A 16,839-nucleotide genomic window follows, 5' to 3' on the forward strand; every position below is an offset into this window, starting at 1 on the left:
AACATAGTAATCTAATGTTCACAGAAGGAGCTCCGTCTTGTCTCCCTTTGGGTTGCAATATTTGTATTGCTTGCAGGCCTGTATTTCTGTCTGCCTTTTGCACAGAGGTTAGAGTCAGCTTTCAGTAAAGACATTAGCCTCTTTTTCTCCCCGGAGTACTTCTCTTACTTTTGGATGAGAAGTGAGGATGAAAAAATGCCAAACCAAGGGAAACAACGCGACACACTGTTTTTTTTCTGTCGCCACAGTATATTCATATTACAGTCAACAAACAATGAAATTGCCCTTACTGGAAACCTGGGCCCAATTTATCCAAAATGGCTACTCAGTATTTTAGCGCTGCAGTGGAAACAGGGTTTCTTTCCCTCTCCAGATAACCATCTATATCCCCCAACTCCACTTTGCTGTGCCTTATTCCACATAGTCTACAGAAAGATGAAACCCAGGTGCATTGCCTCAGGAACCGTGCCTAGGCCCGTGTGTTCAGAACAGCCTGGGAAGTTTACATGTGTAATTTTACAATGGAAGCAACATAGTTCACTGCATATCCTCAAATAGGATTTCTGTACTGCTTGTTACGTGATTTAGCTGGAGATATCACATACGGACAAAGGCTGGTCTAGACAAAACATTTGCCATGTAAGGCATATGGTGAAATAAAATAAACAATAGATTTTTATCAGAGTGCGACCCTTCGCTTGTTATTGTTAACCGGAGAGATGAAGTCATAACGAAAGAGAGTCTTGGGAGATACGCAAATGTACATAAGTTAAAAGCATGATATCATAAGAGAATGATACTGTAACTTGATACTGTAGTGTGGTCAATACCATAATAGTAGGGTGATAATATAAAAGACCAAAGGTTATGACTGACACATGATTGAACATACAGACGTTTGATTTGAGAAATAAAAATGGCAACATTGTAGTTGTGTAATTAACCCCAAATCAGTGTTATTACTGTACATAGTAGTGTCTGGAAGGCAGACAAAACAGTGAATGACCTCAGCCTCACTTTTTCACTTTGCAATCATTCGCGTCTGCTAGCCTGTGGTGCTATCGCGGTATGTCAGGAGAGCGGCAAGAGCACCGGCTGCGGCCGCAAAAGTATCGGCTTGGGTGGAGTAGCCGATGGCTCGACTAAATTTAACGTTACTCCTCCAAAGAGAGAGAGAGAGAGAGAGAGAAAAAAAGAAGAAGAATTGCGATGGGCCTCGGTTGTGATGTAATGGGAACTGTATTTTGTGGGTGTCAACAGTTTTCTCTGTGCATGGCTGTCTGGGCAGAGAGGGATGCTTGTCGTTGAGCATAACGGCCTCATTGTGTGCAGCGAGTAGCGAGCGGGTGGATCTGTGTGTCTGACCGCCGCTGGCCACACTCTGCCAAGCACTTTTCATTATGGCCGCTGGCTGGCTCACGCGGGACTTAGCTTATGGTCGGGTGGAAACCTTGTATGTCCAAAACTGTTACTTTTCAGGAGAAGGGGGAAAAACGGATCCCGATGTATAATAATTATTTAGTCAAAAGGTCTTGTTAATACCTTTTGTACAATATTTATAAAACCCAAAGAAACTTGATTGATTGATTGATTTATTAGTTTGCAGAATGGGTACAGTACAAACCAGAAAACCACTAAGAGTGCTTTACATAAGGGTCCTCCTTACTCTTACCCATTTTCACTTTGACTTGCATAATTATATTGACTTGTAATAGCAAGACTATCAGTTCTACAAGTTCACAATCTGTTTGCTACTTTTGTGTGACAAAGCGGTATGAGGAAGTCGGGCATCAATTGACCAAAGAAACATTTGAAACACGGACTTAGGAGGTTTTTGGCCCGCCGCCGACATTCTGCAGTATGCACTGCAGTATGCGCACTGTGCCGCATCACCACCACTGCTCCTTTTGATTTAGACCCTTGTGTGTTTTGGAGACAGAAAAGATATCTTGGGAATCCTCTCTCCCCGCTCGCCAATCAAAATTACTTTGGACTCGTTCCCAACGGTACGAAAAAAAGAAAGAAAGAAAAAAGAGCAAATCCCTCCAGTCCCGTCTGTCCGTGTCTGGAATGGCCTGGCGACCGGTTTCAGGCGGCTCTCGGCGAAAGCGGAGAGATGTCTGAATTGAAAGCGGCACATATTATTATTGACACGGAGAGCCCGAGGGCCGAGAGGAACTATGTCAGTGAAGGCACGTCCAGTGGTGGAAAAAAGTAAAAAAAATAAAATAAAATGTACTTGAGTTAAAGTACAAAAGTATTGGCATGAAAATGTACTTAAAGTACCAAAAGTAAAAGTACCGGTACTCATTGTACAGAATCTCCCGTTTCAAGTTTTCAAATTGCCGAAATGTATATAGGGCTGAAGTGGTTAGTGATTAGGGCTGAAGGGCTGAAGTGGCAAATCTTCAAAGTAACTAGTAACTAAAGTTTTAAAGTAATTCTAGTGGAGTAAAAGAACAACATCTGTCTCTGAGATGTAGTGGAGCTGTAGAAGTAAAAGTATTGGAAATTGGAATAGTACAAATACCTCAAAATTGTACTTAAGTAGAGTACTTAAGTAAAAACAGAAAGGCGGGAGGAGAGAGAGAGAGAGAGAGAGAGAGAGAGAGAGAGAGAGAGAGAGAGAGGAGAGTATAGTTCAGGGTTGATGCCGACCGACCCTGCAGCCATGGGCCCGTCGCTGATTTGGGAACTGAAGCTGTTCTCTGTTTCTTAACCCCGAAGCACAAACAAACACAATCATCATGCAGAGCAGACCTGCTCACAGAAGAGAGACCGCCGGCTTCACTCACAACAGCTGGATAGAGGCTGCGTTTCCAGTACAGATAGAGACAGTGGAATACTCAAGGGACAGAGAGACAGAGACAGAGAGAGAGAGTACATTTACTCCACTATGAGCCAACATACTCTACAAGCCAATTACTCTACAATTATTTGAAACCCTTAGTTACTATAGTTACTTTGGAGATTTACATTAACCACATCAACCCTTATATACATTTCAGCTATTTTCAAAAGATCTTGTACACATTTTGATCTGGTGAAATGGTACATTCTGCAACATGAGTAAACCTTTACTTTTCGTACTTTAAGCCCATTTTGAAGCTGATACTGCCCATATACGTAAAACATTTGAGTACTTTTTCCACCACTGAGAGAGAGCAAACTAAGACAGGCCCTGGAAGTATTAGTGATCACAGATCACGTGACATTGCCCGCCAACATGAAACCCCTGTTTTCTCCACAGTCCGCAGACTCCGCACCTCCCCCCCTACCGAACGCCCCACGGTCGGTCGGCACAGGAGAGACTGCAATCATTTCATACACATCTGTCTGCATCATGTGTGCATTTTTGAGTCTGTTTATTGAAACTGATTAACATTCCTTAGAGTCATTAAGCCCCTACGTACGTATATGTACACTCGGCCGAGCACCGAGGCAGGGACACGCTTCCCCACCCTATGGCCATACCATAACAACACATTCCTGCCACGTCACGCACAGAAATATCACTCCGAAACGAACGCCCACGCCCACGGCCCGGTCTGTGGGCACCGACCGTCTGAGCGAACCGACCGTCTGTCTGTCTGTCTGTCTGCATGGGCCAGCTGCGTGCCGTAACAAGGGTGGTTGCCCGTGCATGATTTTGGCCTCATTGTTGGTCACTTATCCAGATTTTTATAAGCGATGGACGCCCGCACCCCAATGTGCTTTCAATTTGGTGGGTGCAATTTGAGAATTTGTTCAAATTAGTCTGTCAGGGAGCAACTGCTGACTGTTTGCTTTATCGCACCCATGTAGGTCGGTTTGATACCACATGTGCTGGAAACGGAGCGCGGCGAGAGAGAGAGAGAGAAAAAAGAAAAGGAAAACCCTCAGACAACGAAATACTGTATCCTCGAACACACGGCAGAGACAGACAGACAGACAGACAGACAGACAGACAGACAGACAGACAGACAGACAGACAGACAGACAGACAGACAGACAGACAGACAGACAGACAGACAGACAGACGTTGGGATGCAGGAGGAACCAGGCATGGAAGAAACATACATCGAGAAAAATAAATGCATTGATAAAATGTGAGGAACAAAAACACATTACTGTATATATATACCCAGTGAAACCATTGTGCGATGTATATTCGTGTCCATTTTTACGCCATTGACATCCCAGGACTTTCAGGAGGAAAGATAAGGAATGCAAAGAGAAATGGAAGACGGTGCAGTAGGGACTCACGGAACAGTACGTGTGCGAGGGAGGCACTAGAATAGAAAGTATATGATGATATAGACAGGGTGGGGGAGTATTATTTTATTTTTTCGTCAGACGCAGAATGGAAATGGCCCGAGGTGGCCGTGATTGAGTGCCGTTGGAGTATAGCAATAGCTCTGTTTCCCAGCTGTCGCCGTTCTGCGTGTCTGGATGGATTTACAGTGAGAGTGAGTGAAGAGGGAGAGAGAGAGAGGGAGAGAGAGAGAGAGAGGGAGAGAGGGAGAGAGAGGGAGGGTGATAAGTCTGGGCTTCTGCTCTGCACTACTGCTCGCTCCAGAGTGGGGGACATTCTCTAGCCCTCAATAGTTTATACAGACCATAAACATCTGGGCTCGAGGGCTGAGGAGGGGAAAAAAGGAGGTCTGGAGCGGCCTCTCTCCCCCTCTCTCTCTCTCTCTCTCTCCTCCTGCTTACTCTCTCCCATCACAATATTTTTATGGAGCACCTCCTGCATTAGTTCTCTCTATTGGCAGATTATCACTGGTGTGGAAGGGATCAACAGCCTGGCCGTAAGCCACTGCTGTTAGCTGTCTGCTTTTAGACACCGTTGCAGGCAACGCAGTCTGGGCAATTCAATTGCACGTCTGGATTTAGTCACTTAGCGCTATAACCACTTACATAGGCCTACAGTATTATACTGTATTAGCATCCGCGATATTGTGTTACCCAAACGATGGACTTTTAAATTTATAGAATCTGTCTACCAGGCCTTAATAAGTGTTTTTGAATTGCTGTTTCAATACACATTTTGATTTGTCAGTTTGTAGATTTTCATGAGTGAACTGAATGTGATTTGAGACTAAGCTATTTTGCATTTACAAATTGTATGCGAGTGTACGGACTTAAAGGGCACCTATAGTTAGAGCATCCTTATACTTGGATTGCATTGCTTATAGAGGACTGGCTTCCATTTGGCCCCTCTTTGGGGGGTGAATTGCCCAACGGTGGTGGTGGTGGTGGTGGTGCGGGGGACCCTCCGTTTGTTGACAAAACCCAGGCCGCATGTTTGAGGCGATGGCGTATCGTATGGCTTGACAGAATCAGCACCAGGGGCCCAGATGAGGTCCACAGTGATGTTGGACAAGCCAGAAGGACTTCTGTCAATATTATGGGTGTCCAAAATGGAGGATGGATGGAGGATGGGGTCTTTTTGAAGAGCCATCAGTCACAAAGAGGAGAGGAAAGAAAATAGTTCGGAGAGATGTTACGTAATCGAACAGCCTCCAAGCAGATGTGGCAGGAGAGGGGGGGGGGGAGATAGGAGAGAGAAGAGAGATAGAGGTGGGGAGAGAGAGAGTCTTATAGGGGTATAGAAAGAGAAAGTGCGGTAAAAGAAGAGAAAAGAGTTTGAAAAGCTGAACACCGGCCAAGCGTCCCGCTGTTCCGTCAGATTACCCAGACATGTTTGTTTTCTGAGGGGGACGAGTGCGACCAAATAAATAGGCAGGGCTGTCAAGACTCCTTCGGCGAAAGTGTCGGCAGTGGTTTGCCTCTCTCTCTCTCTCTCTGAATCTCTCTCTCTGAATCTTTCTTTTCCAACTTTCTCAATTTCTCTTCTTCCCTCACTAGTCTCGCCCTCGCCTCCTCTCTCACATCCACTTTCCTTGCCTCTGTCTCTGTCTCTCTCTCTCCCTCTCGCAGCAGTCCTGAATTGCTTTGTGGGACGGGTTGCGGTTTTCTCAGCAACGCTGCCTGTTTGCCTGTCTGGGTCAGCCCACATGTGGAACACAGTAGGAAGAAAAGGGTTAACAGATCCTTCCCCTCCCTCCTCTTGCTCTGTCTGTCTGTCTGTCTGTCTGTCTTTCCTTCTTTTTCTGTCTGTCTATCCATGTCTTCGCCTACCCATGTGTCTGTCTCTCTCGCTCTCCCCTCGTCCGCCCCGAGACGGTGCAGTGTTGGGATTGCGCCCTGCCTGCCTGCCTGTGCGCTTACGCTCAGCGTGTGGAATTATTTTTGTATGGGGGAGCTGCGTTTGATTGCTGTGCAGGGACCCTGCCTCATACAATGGCTCCCCTGTTCAGAGGCCCCCGCCGGGTCTCAGGTCTCCAAACTAGACCCAGAGCCTTGGGGGTGCCATGGAGTAGTAGTAGTAGTAGTATAGGTGGAACTGGGAGGGGTGGCGTGTGCGTATGTGTGTGGGTGTATACTGGTGTACATGTGTGTGTGGGTGTGCGTGTGGGCGTGCGTGTCCGCCCCTCTCTACCTCCTAAAAACAGACCCCGAGTTCTACCAGTCCAGTACTGTTGCTGCTGGCCCCCTTCCACCCTCCATCCCACGGCAAGATATAGGCAACCAGCTGAAATACACACAAAGAGTTGTCTGATTTGGGTCTTCCAGACTTCCACCCACACAACCGATCGTCAAAAAGGCATCGTCGTTATACTCGGCAACTCTTCCTCCCCCCTGGTTGTCTTTGTGCTAAATCTTTGCGCTCCCCGCGTAGTAGCAGCGCTTGTGTTTTCTCTGTGCATTTTTGGGTCTGTTTTTCCACTCGCTGATTTATGCCTGGGGGCAGCTAAAATTAAGAGAGCATTTTGGTGCCGCCCAGGGTGCCTGTGTAGCAGAGGAATGCACTGCTGAGTTCTGCTCCATAAGGTGAAATGAATAGGCAGCCATATGCAGAGTCTTGCTTCCCCCGATTTTACTATTCAAGAAGTAGAGGTTTGCAGTTAAAATGTCGACTGACATTTGTGTGTGCGTTCTTGTGCAGACTACTTGTACCCGTAGCCGGTAGAATATGTTTGCGTGGACTAAACTTCATATGCCATGTATTACCCCGCCCCTCCAAAACAATGTTTTTGAGCTCTATACACAGGTTTAATGTTTGTGTTTAGTTCAATGTTTTAAAAACGCCATTGACAATGAAGGGAAAATTCACGTCATCCTGTCCCTAAATGCCATTAACAACAAAGATAATTTAATGTTTGTTTTAACACCGTTTGTTTCACATCACCATTACATCACCTAATCGACATGAGTTAGACTTTAATATATTAGCGCCCCTCACTTCACACGGGTGTGATTTTTAAAGGTATAAGCAAGGGTGAGATGTGAGAAATGAAAAGGCTTGATCTCTGTCCTGTACTAATTATGCTGCGCCTTCTACTGCCACCTGCTGGCCATAGACCACTGCTGTTACTGTTCTTCCTGATACACAGTATACAGCAGTATTTTACACAGTCCGTTACTTATATTCTACACTTGGTGGAACAATAATGGTAGAATTGACCTCATATCTATATATACCTTTGGTCTTTTGATATTTTTTGACCATCTGAATATCATAGAGACCTTCAAGATGGGTTGGCACAGGCCTGGTAGTTCCCAAAGTGGGGTCCGGGGAGTGGGGACCCCCAACGGTCCTTGACGGAGTTCCAGGGGGTCCCCAGCTAAATGATAGTTTGGAAACAAATGGACCCTTATTGGTATGTAACTCTGAGAGTAGTACAAATGGAACCAAATGGACCCATTTGTACACTCTTTTTACAATATGAATTGGGCGTCCCAGAGATAGAGATGCTATTAAATGGGGGTCCGTAGACTAATGCATGTCCAACTGAGGGTCCTTGAAATTAAACGGTTTGAGAATCACTGCTATAGCCGTAAAACAACTACAAATCTTCTCTTCCTTGGCATATCTTCTCAAATGGGGGTCCTCTGCCTAATTAGTGTCAATGTGGGGGTCCTTGACGTGAAAAGGTTTGGGAACCACTGTCTTAGAGACAGTCAAGACGGATTGCCACAGGCCTGGTATCTAATAGTTTTGGGTACAGCGTGGTCCCATGGCACAATGCGACTTCCTCTCGCTTATGTATTGATCCCGCGGGGGAAAGTCCAGTGCCAGAGACAGCACAGCAGTCTGCTCTGAGCACTACTTTAATTACCACCACCCTGAATGTTTATTATGTCTCCCATGATAATGTATTAATTAAACCAATAACGTTTGCTTCAACAATTACTAATTGATCCAGAATTCCATTACACTCAATATGAGTAAACTAAAAGTGAACTACAGTAGGAGTAGTACAGTGTAGTAGAATTGAATGGGACAGTCTGTCAGAACAGGGTGGAATAGATAGTTTGCCAGTATGTCAGTGTAAACTAAACTAATTATTGCTCTACAACAGGGGTGCCTAAAATCCACCAAAAGGTAGATCGTAATCTACCAGTAGATCACAAAGGATCACATGACATGGCCCTAAAAACATATCATTTAAATATAAAAAAGGCATCTGCCACTTGAATTAAGGCGACTTGACTTGATTGACTGACATAAAAAAGGGCCTGTCAGCTCAAACCCACTTATGCAATATCTTCTTTGTTTTCAAGAGTGTTGTTCACAAACGTCGGTAGCATTACAAAGTTATATACCAAAAAAACAACCAACTTCATTTTCACCATTCTATTATTATGTAACATCAGTGCCACTATTCCAAAAGGTAACTATTTTCAGCAATGGGATAACAATCGTTTTGGTGGGTAGATCTCGTTTAGCTGGGCATTTTGAAAGTAGCTCTCAAATCAATTAGTGTGGGCGCCCCTGCTCTACAACAATTGGCCATCGCACGACAACCATTTAGGTCTACGCTATAGTATTAGGTTTTACATTTAGGTTTACGCTAGAAAGAGTGTTATAGAGGAAAGATACCAAGTACAATTCACAAAGGCCCATTACCGGTAACATACTATGCTTATGCTATACTATAAGCTAACTATGTTATATAAACACAAAAGTGTACAATTAGGCCTTATCCGGCAGGTGCTTCAAAGGAAAACAATCAAGACAATGTAGACTATAGAGAGATTCAGCTGTTCTTTTTTTCTTGCCAGTTTTGTCGCTATATTTCAGAGCCTCTTACTTCAGAGTTCAGACAGATAAAAGACAGACAATTATGGAGTTGTGTCTTAACAAATCCTTTTGGTACTGTTGCAGGTAGCTCATCGTTATCCTACAACACTCCATCTCATGCGGACCCGTCCCCACGCCTGGCTGCCAAAGAAGGTACTCACACTCAGTCCTCCTAGATACTGTACTCTCGTCATTCAAACCTGCTCAGTTCTGAGTATCATCAGGAGTATTTTGGTGCATGTGCGTCTGAGCTGGAACTGGTTAACTGGCAGGCTACACATGGGCTTCACACAGTGAAAAATCAGTGGAAAATCCTTATAATCCATATACTTAAAACCTAGATATACTTTGTTGTAGGGCAAATAGCGTTAATACCGGTAGTAGATCAACAAGCTCACAATGCGTTGCTAAGCGTGTACACATTTGGTTACATTTGTACACTCTGAGCCGGTAGAAATGGTAAATTTGATTGTGCACACACACACGCACGCATGCACGCGCACACACACACGCACAAACACACACACACCCAGCAGGTGCAGGTGCTTTGTTTTGTTCCTGAAATAACGACAACCACAGAACGGTTACGACACGGTGCCATTCAGGTCTTCTACCTGAGCATTAGGAAAACACTGGTGGTCACAACAGAAGAGAGGGAGATTAGCAAGACAAAGGAGCATGGCGATGGCTTCTGTCCACAGTTCAGGGACAGAACAGAGACCGGCGAGAGTGCTGCTGGTTTGAATACGGTGAAGCGAGCAGGAGGCGGTTTTGCATGAATGATGACGTGAAGTGAAATAAATGGACATGCATGAGAGAGACAGGTGGCAAATGCGAAGCCACAGTTTGTTACAAGAGGGTGATTGGCCTTTGTTTTCGTAGGCCAGGCTCCATCGCTTGACGCTCTTTATCCACAGTGAGAACGTGCTCATATATACTGGGTTTATAAGATGTGTTTTATTACTATGCAGAAAATAAAATTGGTTTACAAAATCCTACTATAAATGTGCAACATCTCTGTGAGTGTACGTGTGTCTGTGGTTCGCGTATCTCGAGAATCGTTCGACCGACCCATTGACTTCTAAGTCGTCGTACATGTCACTGGCGACCTGAGGGAGTGCCGAGTCCGGTTGAATCAAGTCGGTTGAGTACAGGTTATCAAGGATTGCCGATCCCACCAATATGCCCATACAATATATTGGCATTATACGGATGGCATTGGGCATCTCCCTATGGGCATAAAATATAGGCATGGAAATCTGGATGTCCAGAACTGTCAATTCAACCGATATGCCCGTATTCCGTTTTGTACAAAGTATATACAGACTTAGGCATAAGTGGCTAAGAAGAGTAGGCTAGTAGTGTTATATAGTAAATGCAGTTTTGCTTTGTCTGCTAGCATGGCAGGCAGGGATTGATCGGAAAAGATAATAGCTGGGAATAACATGCAATGAATGCTGGGAAATGATGTCTGTGTGGTACAGTATGGGCTGTAGTCTGCTCATTCTTGTTTTACATCTAGACATTGTGTGTTTAATTGTTTGTTCTTAAGGCCAGGCACTCAATACAATGTCTGGGTGGTTGTGAGTGACGCGTGTGCTTGGGCTCCCACGGTGCCTGGCAGTGAGTTCCCGGATCGATTCCCGGGCCGGCCACATGGATCATTTACAGCTGCCCTTTGCTTTCTCTCAATTGTTTCCTGTCTCTCTACAGTGTACTATCAATGATGGAGGCACTAATTAAAGAAGTGGTTTCTGGAGTCACCAAAATTCGATAGGTCACCAACGCATGTGTGACATGACAATCGATATGACGTAACAGCAAATTGTTTGCTTATTAGTTTTCATGAATGCTAGTGAGGGGCGCTCTCCGCTCTAATCATCATACATCACATTCCGCGCTGAGGCAATCAAACCATTTCCGTGGTATAAAACACACAAAGCTGGGCATAGGAGGGGCTAACACCCCTCAAAAGGCCTTACAGTACACCCAAAGGTGTCTTTGAGGATGAATGGACAACATGACAAACCATCTGTTGATGATTACTGTGCAGGATGTACCGCCGTCCACAAATGTACTTGTAGCCTCCAAGCTATACGCTGCTTTTCATGTTGGACCCCCAGGGCGCCAAATTCAATTAACGTATTGCAGAATAAAAAAGGTGATTGTTATTATATTGTACAATTAATTGTACAAGAATTGAATTCAAGCCAAAGCATATTTCCAGGGTCCAGGACAGGACACTGTCAGGACAGTAGGCCTAAGTGAGTAGGGAGTTCCCCCCCCTCCCCCCACACCCTCCTCGGGCACTTTTCACTTTAAACGCCACAAGTTTCTGCTGACACAAGACAAAACCCTCGGTGCGAAACGCGACTACACATCCTTTACATGGAACTATACGGTGTCACGGCCTGCAGACAGGGCTAAGGACTGCAATAACAGCGATAGCCTCGCACACAGGATGAGGGGCCGTATCGAGGAGGGAGGAGAGGAAACGCTGGCGCTGATAAGTGTCCGAGAATGCCCTCTCTCTCTCTCTCTCTCTCTCTCTCTCTCTCTTTGTATCTGACTCGGCCTGTGAGCGTTAGCAGACCATGGACTTGTTCTCGCCTTGGCTTCACTAGCAATAGAGAAACGAAACGGGCAGGCCCAGATAAGATTCTGCTCGGTCACCCCCTGACCCCCGTCCTTCCTGGTTCTCAGCGGCAGGTATTTGGACTGGCAGGGATAAAGGGGCGACTCCCTTCAGCCGCATCCTCCCCCCACCCCCCTCTACCGAGGTGTTCTATTATGAGTGTTCCTCTCACAGTGTCCGTTACGCTACAGTATAACGCCGGGGCCGCAGACGGCCAGACGAAGAGCCCAAACTAAAGGTTTAATTAAAAAATGAAAGTTATGACAGCTAAACCCAAAGCGAGAAATGAAAGACGGCTAATGTTTCGGTTCGTCAGCGGCTTTTTCATATGACAGAAATGTTATACTCTGAAGAGGAGAGAGGAGCTATGCCTCAGCGGCGGTGCCTGCCCTGCTCCTAAAGCCTTCATCAACATTTCGCTGAGATCCATATTGCCAGATGTCTCTGTGTTCAAATTGCCTTTTTGGAGAACAGTGGAATAGCACGCCGGCTCTTTGGGGTTGAGTAAGCACGAGCGTTCAGCAGGAGACTGCCTTTAATCTGCTCCAGACTGCACAGTGTAAAATGCAATGTTATGAATAAAGGAGAGCATATAAAACACGGACTGCCAGCAGCTATGAAAGGGTGTGTGTGTGTGTGTGTGTGTGTGTGTGTGTGTGTGTGTCTGAGGTCTGTCTGCCTGCCTGCGTGTAAGTAATCATGTGTGTGTGTGGGCGTCCTGCATGCCTTCTTGCCGCATGCATCAGAGGGTGCGTCTTGGCTTGCTTGTGAGGGTATGTTATGTGTACGTATGCATTTGGGTTTGTATGGGTATAGAAGATATACGTGTATACGTGCCATATGTGTCTCAGTGTTTATGTACACATGCGACGGACCAGCGGTCGGGTAATGTAGCATACCACGTGGCTTCCACACAGACATGAGGCATGCAATGTTTATGCAGCCATTTCTGTATATCAGTATACGTACTCCTGCACCAAAAATAGGCGATCTACAAGCAAGCTCACGATGCATCGCGATGCCACTATACTGTCTTTCAGCCTGCGACACCGTCGTAAAGCTGCGGCCATACATGTATAAATCCGGCTTTACGGGCTGATGTCTGTTTCCATCTGCAGCCTCCCACATCGCAAACCTGCTTCTTTTCACTGAATCAGCAGCAGTAATGATGACTCATTCCTATGATCATTATTTTTACTGAGATGCCGCCTAACAGGTTGCGGGGTGAGGAGAATGCCCTCATCCCCGTCTCAATCGGTTGGCCTAAAAGTTTCCAAAACAACTTAACTGAACGTGCAAAAGAAATAACATAAACCAAATTTCCCTAAACCAAATATGTCAAAGTCAGTTACCAAGGAAACATTTTAAGTTTTCTCGAAGGAGAAGGGGTGGGTGGTTTGGGTAGAGGCTGTCATTACGTATGCGTCTGTGGTGGATACAAAAAGGGAAAGTATACAATGATTGGTCTTTTTTTATCTTGTTGAAGAAAGGTTTAAACTACATTCTCTCTTTAACGGTGACTCCATTGCTGCACAGAAGCAGGCGTGTTGCTGCACCATTGCTGAACCTGTCAGCTGTTTCAGAAAACAACAAAAAAAAGATCTGTAATATGTTTATATTTTCACTTTTCATTTGCAGCGTTTTATATTCAGAGCTATAGGCCCTGCACAGCCCCTACGTTGCAGTCCTGCAGTTATCCACAATCACACCTGGGAGATGCTCAATAAAATAGCAATTTCCGACTGTTTGCCACCAGACCGTGCTACCGTGGAACTAGGGTCTTACGCGTCTCACACAAAAGGTCCCATGACAGCAGTAGCTGAGATGTCAGCCAAAGTTTTCACAACTTGTTGGGGCGATTCAAGCCTTCGGCTTACAAGCCCGTTTCTAACATTGAAGTTGCCACCAGCCTTAAGCCCTTATTTTCACGGTCACACTGAACTAGCAAAGGCTTCATTTTCAATGTGAAATTTGCAGTGCTGGACAGTAATTAAGTATACTTAATTGAGTACTGTAACATTTTTGGAGTATAAGTGCTTTACTTTTTTCTTTTCAAAGACAAATACTGTATTTTTTACTCCACCACATTTCTAGCCAGGGAAAATTACATTACAGAATTGACCACTTAAGCCCTATTAGTCATTTTTTTTAACATTCACGGAAAATCTTGTCAAAACAACCATGCATTGATATTGTGAAGAGTGCTGACCAAAACCAACGAGTTTTTTATTGGGGTGGAAACTTAAGGCATGAGTCAGACTTTAATATATTAGCGCCCCTCACTTCACACGGGTGTGATTTTGATCATCTAATGTATGAATAAATTAACCATTGTAAAGCGTTTTGAGCACTTTGAAAAGTGCTATAAAAATGCAATTCATTATTCATTCATTCATTATTATCTATTTGACCTAAATTTTACAAAATCAATGGCCAATAAAGTCAGATTGAGGGTTCCGGCCTGATGACTACAAAACAATGACTACAATATGACGTAACGATATCATCCGCTCCCGACCGGATCACAGACCTGAATGCATTACCCAGGCTAGGTCACCTTGGTGGGAACGCCAATTGGACCGGGACCTAAGGAGACACTCCACAATATAGAAAATAACATGTACCATTACTTAAACTTAAGACCAATTTGACCAGGAGTATCTATACTTTGAAGTGCTGTGTTTCTTTGTCCACCACTATAGTGAATATGAAGCTTATTTTTTAGCCTATTATTTCACCCTTGTATTGCACCTCCTCCAGCCTCTCTACCGCTGCAATGAAACAGAGGAATTTGGTAATTCCAGTCAGGGACAACTCATATTCTCCGCTTCTGTTCAGTGCAAGGGGAGGTGATGATTCACCGTTATGGGTGTTTATTTTTATTTTTATGCCGAGGCTCATTTCGACGTGCATCATAATGTCACCCGGTGCATTCAGACTGGCAACCTTGAACCTCCACAGCGCTGCGATCCGCAGTGGAACAAACTGCATCAAAACATGTTGTTTACTCTGGTGAACCATGAGTTCACCAGAGTACTTCTGAAGGAAGAACCCAGACGTTTTATCTGAGTTTTGCGCGTGCGTATCCGTCTGTAGGCTACGTGTGAGTATGTGTGTGTGTTCCCTTGAGGAGTTTATACTGCACTCACTGTTACTGCAATATATACACGCATGCGCGCACACACACACGCACACACACACACACACACACACACACACACACACACACACACACACACACACACACACACACACACACACACACACACACACACACACACACACACACACACACACACACACACACACACACACACACACACACACACACACACACACACACACACACACACACACACACACAGTATGTTGTAAACCTTGCCAGTATTTGCTTCCTCCCATGGCTCCTTTCTCATACAGATGGCTTTTAAAGCACCTGTATTATGGGTATTAAAAAGTTGAGCCTGTCTGGGTCTCTCTCTCGCTGGCTCAGACCTTGGTTTAAAAATGGCCCATGACTCGACTCTTTCCCCCTCTCTCTTTCCCTCTATCTCTCTCCCTCTCTCTCTCCCTCTCTCTCTCCCTCTCTCTCTCTCTCTCTCCCCCTATTCTCGCCCCCTCTCTCTCTCTCTCTCTCTCTCTCTCTCTCTCTCCCTTGCTCTTCTTTCTGTCTCTTTTCTTCTCTATAGTGCTCAGGCCTCCTTGTTTTGACTAGGCTGGTCCAGCAGCCTAAGTCTCTCAGGAGCGCTGCACCACACCCCAGACCGAAGTGGAAACTGGCTCAGCTCACTGTCAAAGAGGGGGGAGAGAGAGAGAGAGGGGGGGGGGGGGGGGGGGGGGGGGGGGGGGGGGGGGGGGCGGGGTAACAGAATAAGACGCCTGGAAAAATGATGGAGCATTGGGGGGTGGGTGGGGGTCTGTGTAGGAGGAGGGTAGGGCGGTGGGGGGTGTCTGTCTGTGTACACGTTTCAGGTCTGATCCGTCTGTGCGTGGACCTCGAGGCTCAGGATATTCAGTGCCAAATGGACCAGTGGCTGCACTTCTAAGAACGCTTTCTCGTATGTTATGTCACCTCCCTCTCGGTCGGAGGAACGCCAACCCGCCACGGAGTGTCTCTGCAATCTTCAAAGACAAAAACAACAAACTACACAGTAATCCTTGAGATGAGGCACTATGAGATACTGTCACAGTGCCACAGTGCCACCCTCTCTTCATGTTCTTTGGAATTCTTGAGGCTCGCCCAGGGAGAAGGCTTTGAAACACAGTCCCAGTGCTCAGAACTCGGGAGCATAAGAGATCTGTGGACGAAGCCACATCATGACACATTTACTGGGCATCTGTGTTCTTCAGCTCCAGACCAGACAGTAGCCGCGTTTTCTGCCTTCGTTTTCTTTTCAAATTCCAACGTTGTGTTTCGTCTGTCGGGTTTTTTTCCCCTCCCCTCCCTTTAGTTTCTTCAACTCCACCCACCCCCACCCACCTCTCTCTCTCTCTCTCTCTCTCTCTCTCTCTCACTCTCTCTTTCTCTCTCATGTATGTTCTTTGCTCTATCTTTCTCTCTCACGTTCCCCTCCCATCTTTTCCTCAACTTTTCGCTCTCTTTCTCCTCCTTCTACCTCACTGTTTCTTGTCTTCTTCATCCCTCTCTCTTTCTCTCTTCCCCTCCCTCTCTTCATGTTTGCTCCCTCCATCTCCCCTCCTGTTGGTGACCCCTCTCTCCTCCTGGAAGGAGGTAGCCAGCCCCCTTGTGTGTTTTTTTCCCCTCTTTTTTTTCGTGGCACTAGCGGTGCTGCAGGGTTGAGTCGAGGGGGGAAGAGAGGGCCAGTAAAACAAAGAGAGGTTGTCTGCAGGCGAGGGAGGCAGGAAACGCAGGTCTCCCAGGACTTCTCCCCCAGTCGCTGCTCCTTGGCTGTCCTACCGGCCCGCAGCAGATTGAAACTGACAACCTCCACCGAGTCCCGGCCGCCCTCCTTGTTTTTACTCCCTTCCCTCTTTCTTTCTGTCTTTCTTCCCCTCTCTCTCTCTCTCTCTCTGCGTTTCTCTCTGTTGCTCTACCTTCTCTCTTTCTTTCAGT

At 45.9% G+C, this 16,839-nt stretch overlaps 1 protein-coding gene across 6 annotated transcripts in view; it reads left to right on the top strand.

Annotated features, from left to right (window-relative positions):
• Positions 1 to 16,839, top strand: part of fli1 (Fli-1 proto-oncogene, ETS transcription factor) — a 52,557-nt gene that overhangs the window by 24,225 nt on the left and 11,493 nt on the right. For 5 of the 6 annotated variants that reach the window (XM_083773666.1, XM_083773667.1, XM_083773671.1 and 2 more), the window contains one exon: positions 9,215 to 9,283. The exons of the other annotated variant lie outside the window; for it this stretch is intronic. In XM_083773666.1, coding sequence (XP_083629792.1) covers positions 9,215 to 9,283 — 69 coding nt within the window. The remainder of the gene's footprint in view (positions 1 to 9,214; positions 9,284 to 16,839) is intronic. 6 annotated transcript variants of the gene reach the window in all.

The sequence above is a fragment of the Protomyctophum parallelum genome (assembly GCF_964188405.1).
Source record: "Protomyctophum parallelum genome assembly, chromosome: 9".
In the NCBI taxonomy this organism is placed as follows: domain Eukaryota; kingdom Metazoa; phylum Chordata; class Actinopteri; order Myctophiformes; family Myctophidae; genus Protomyctophum; species Protomyctophum parallelum.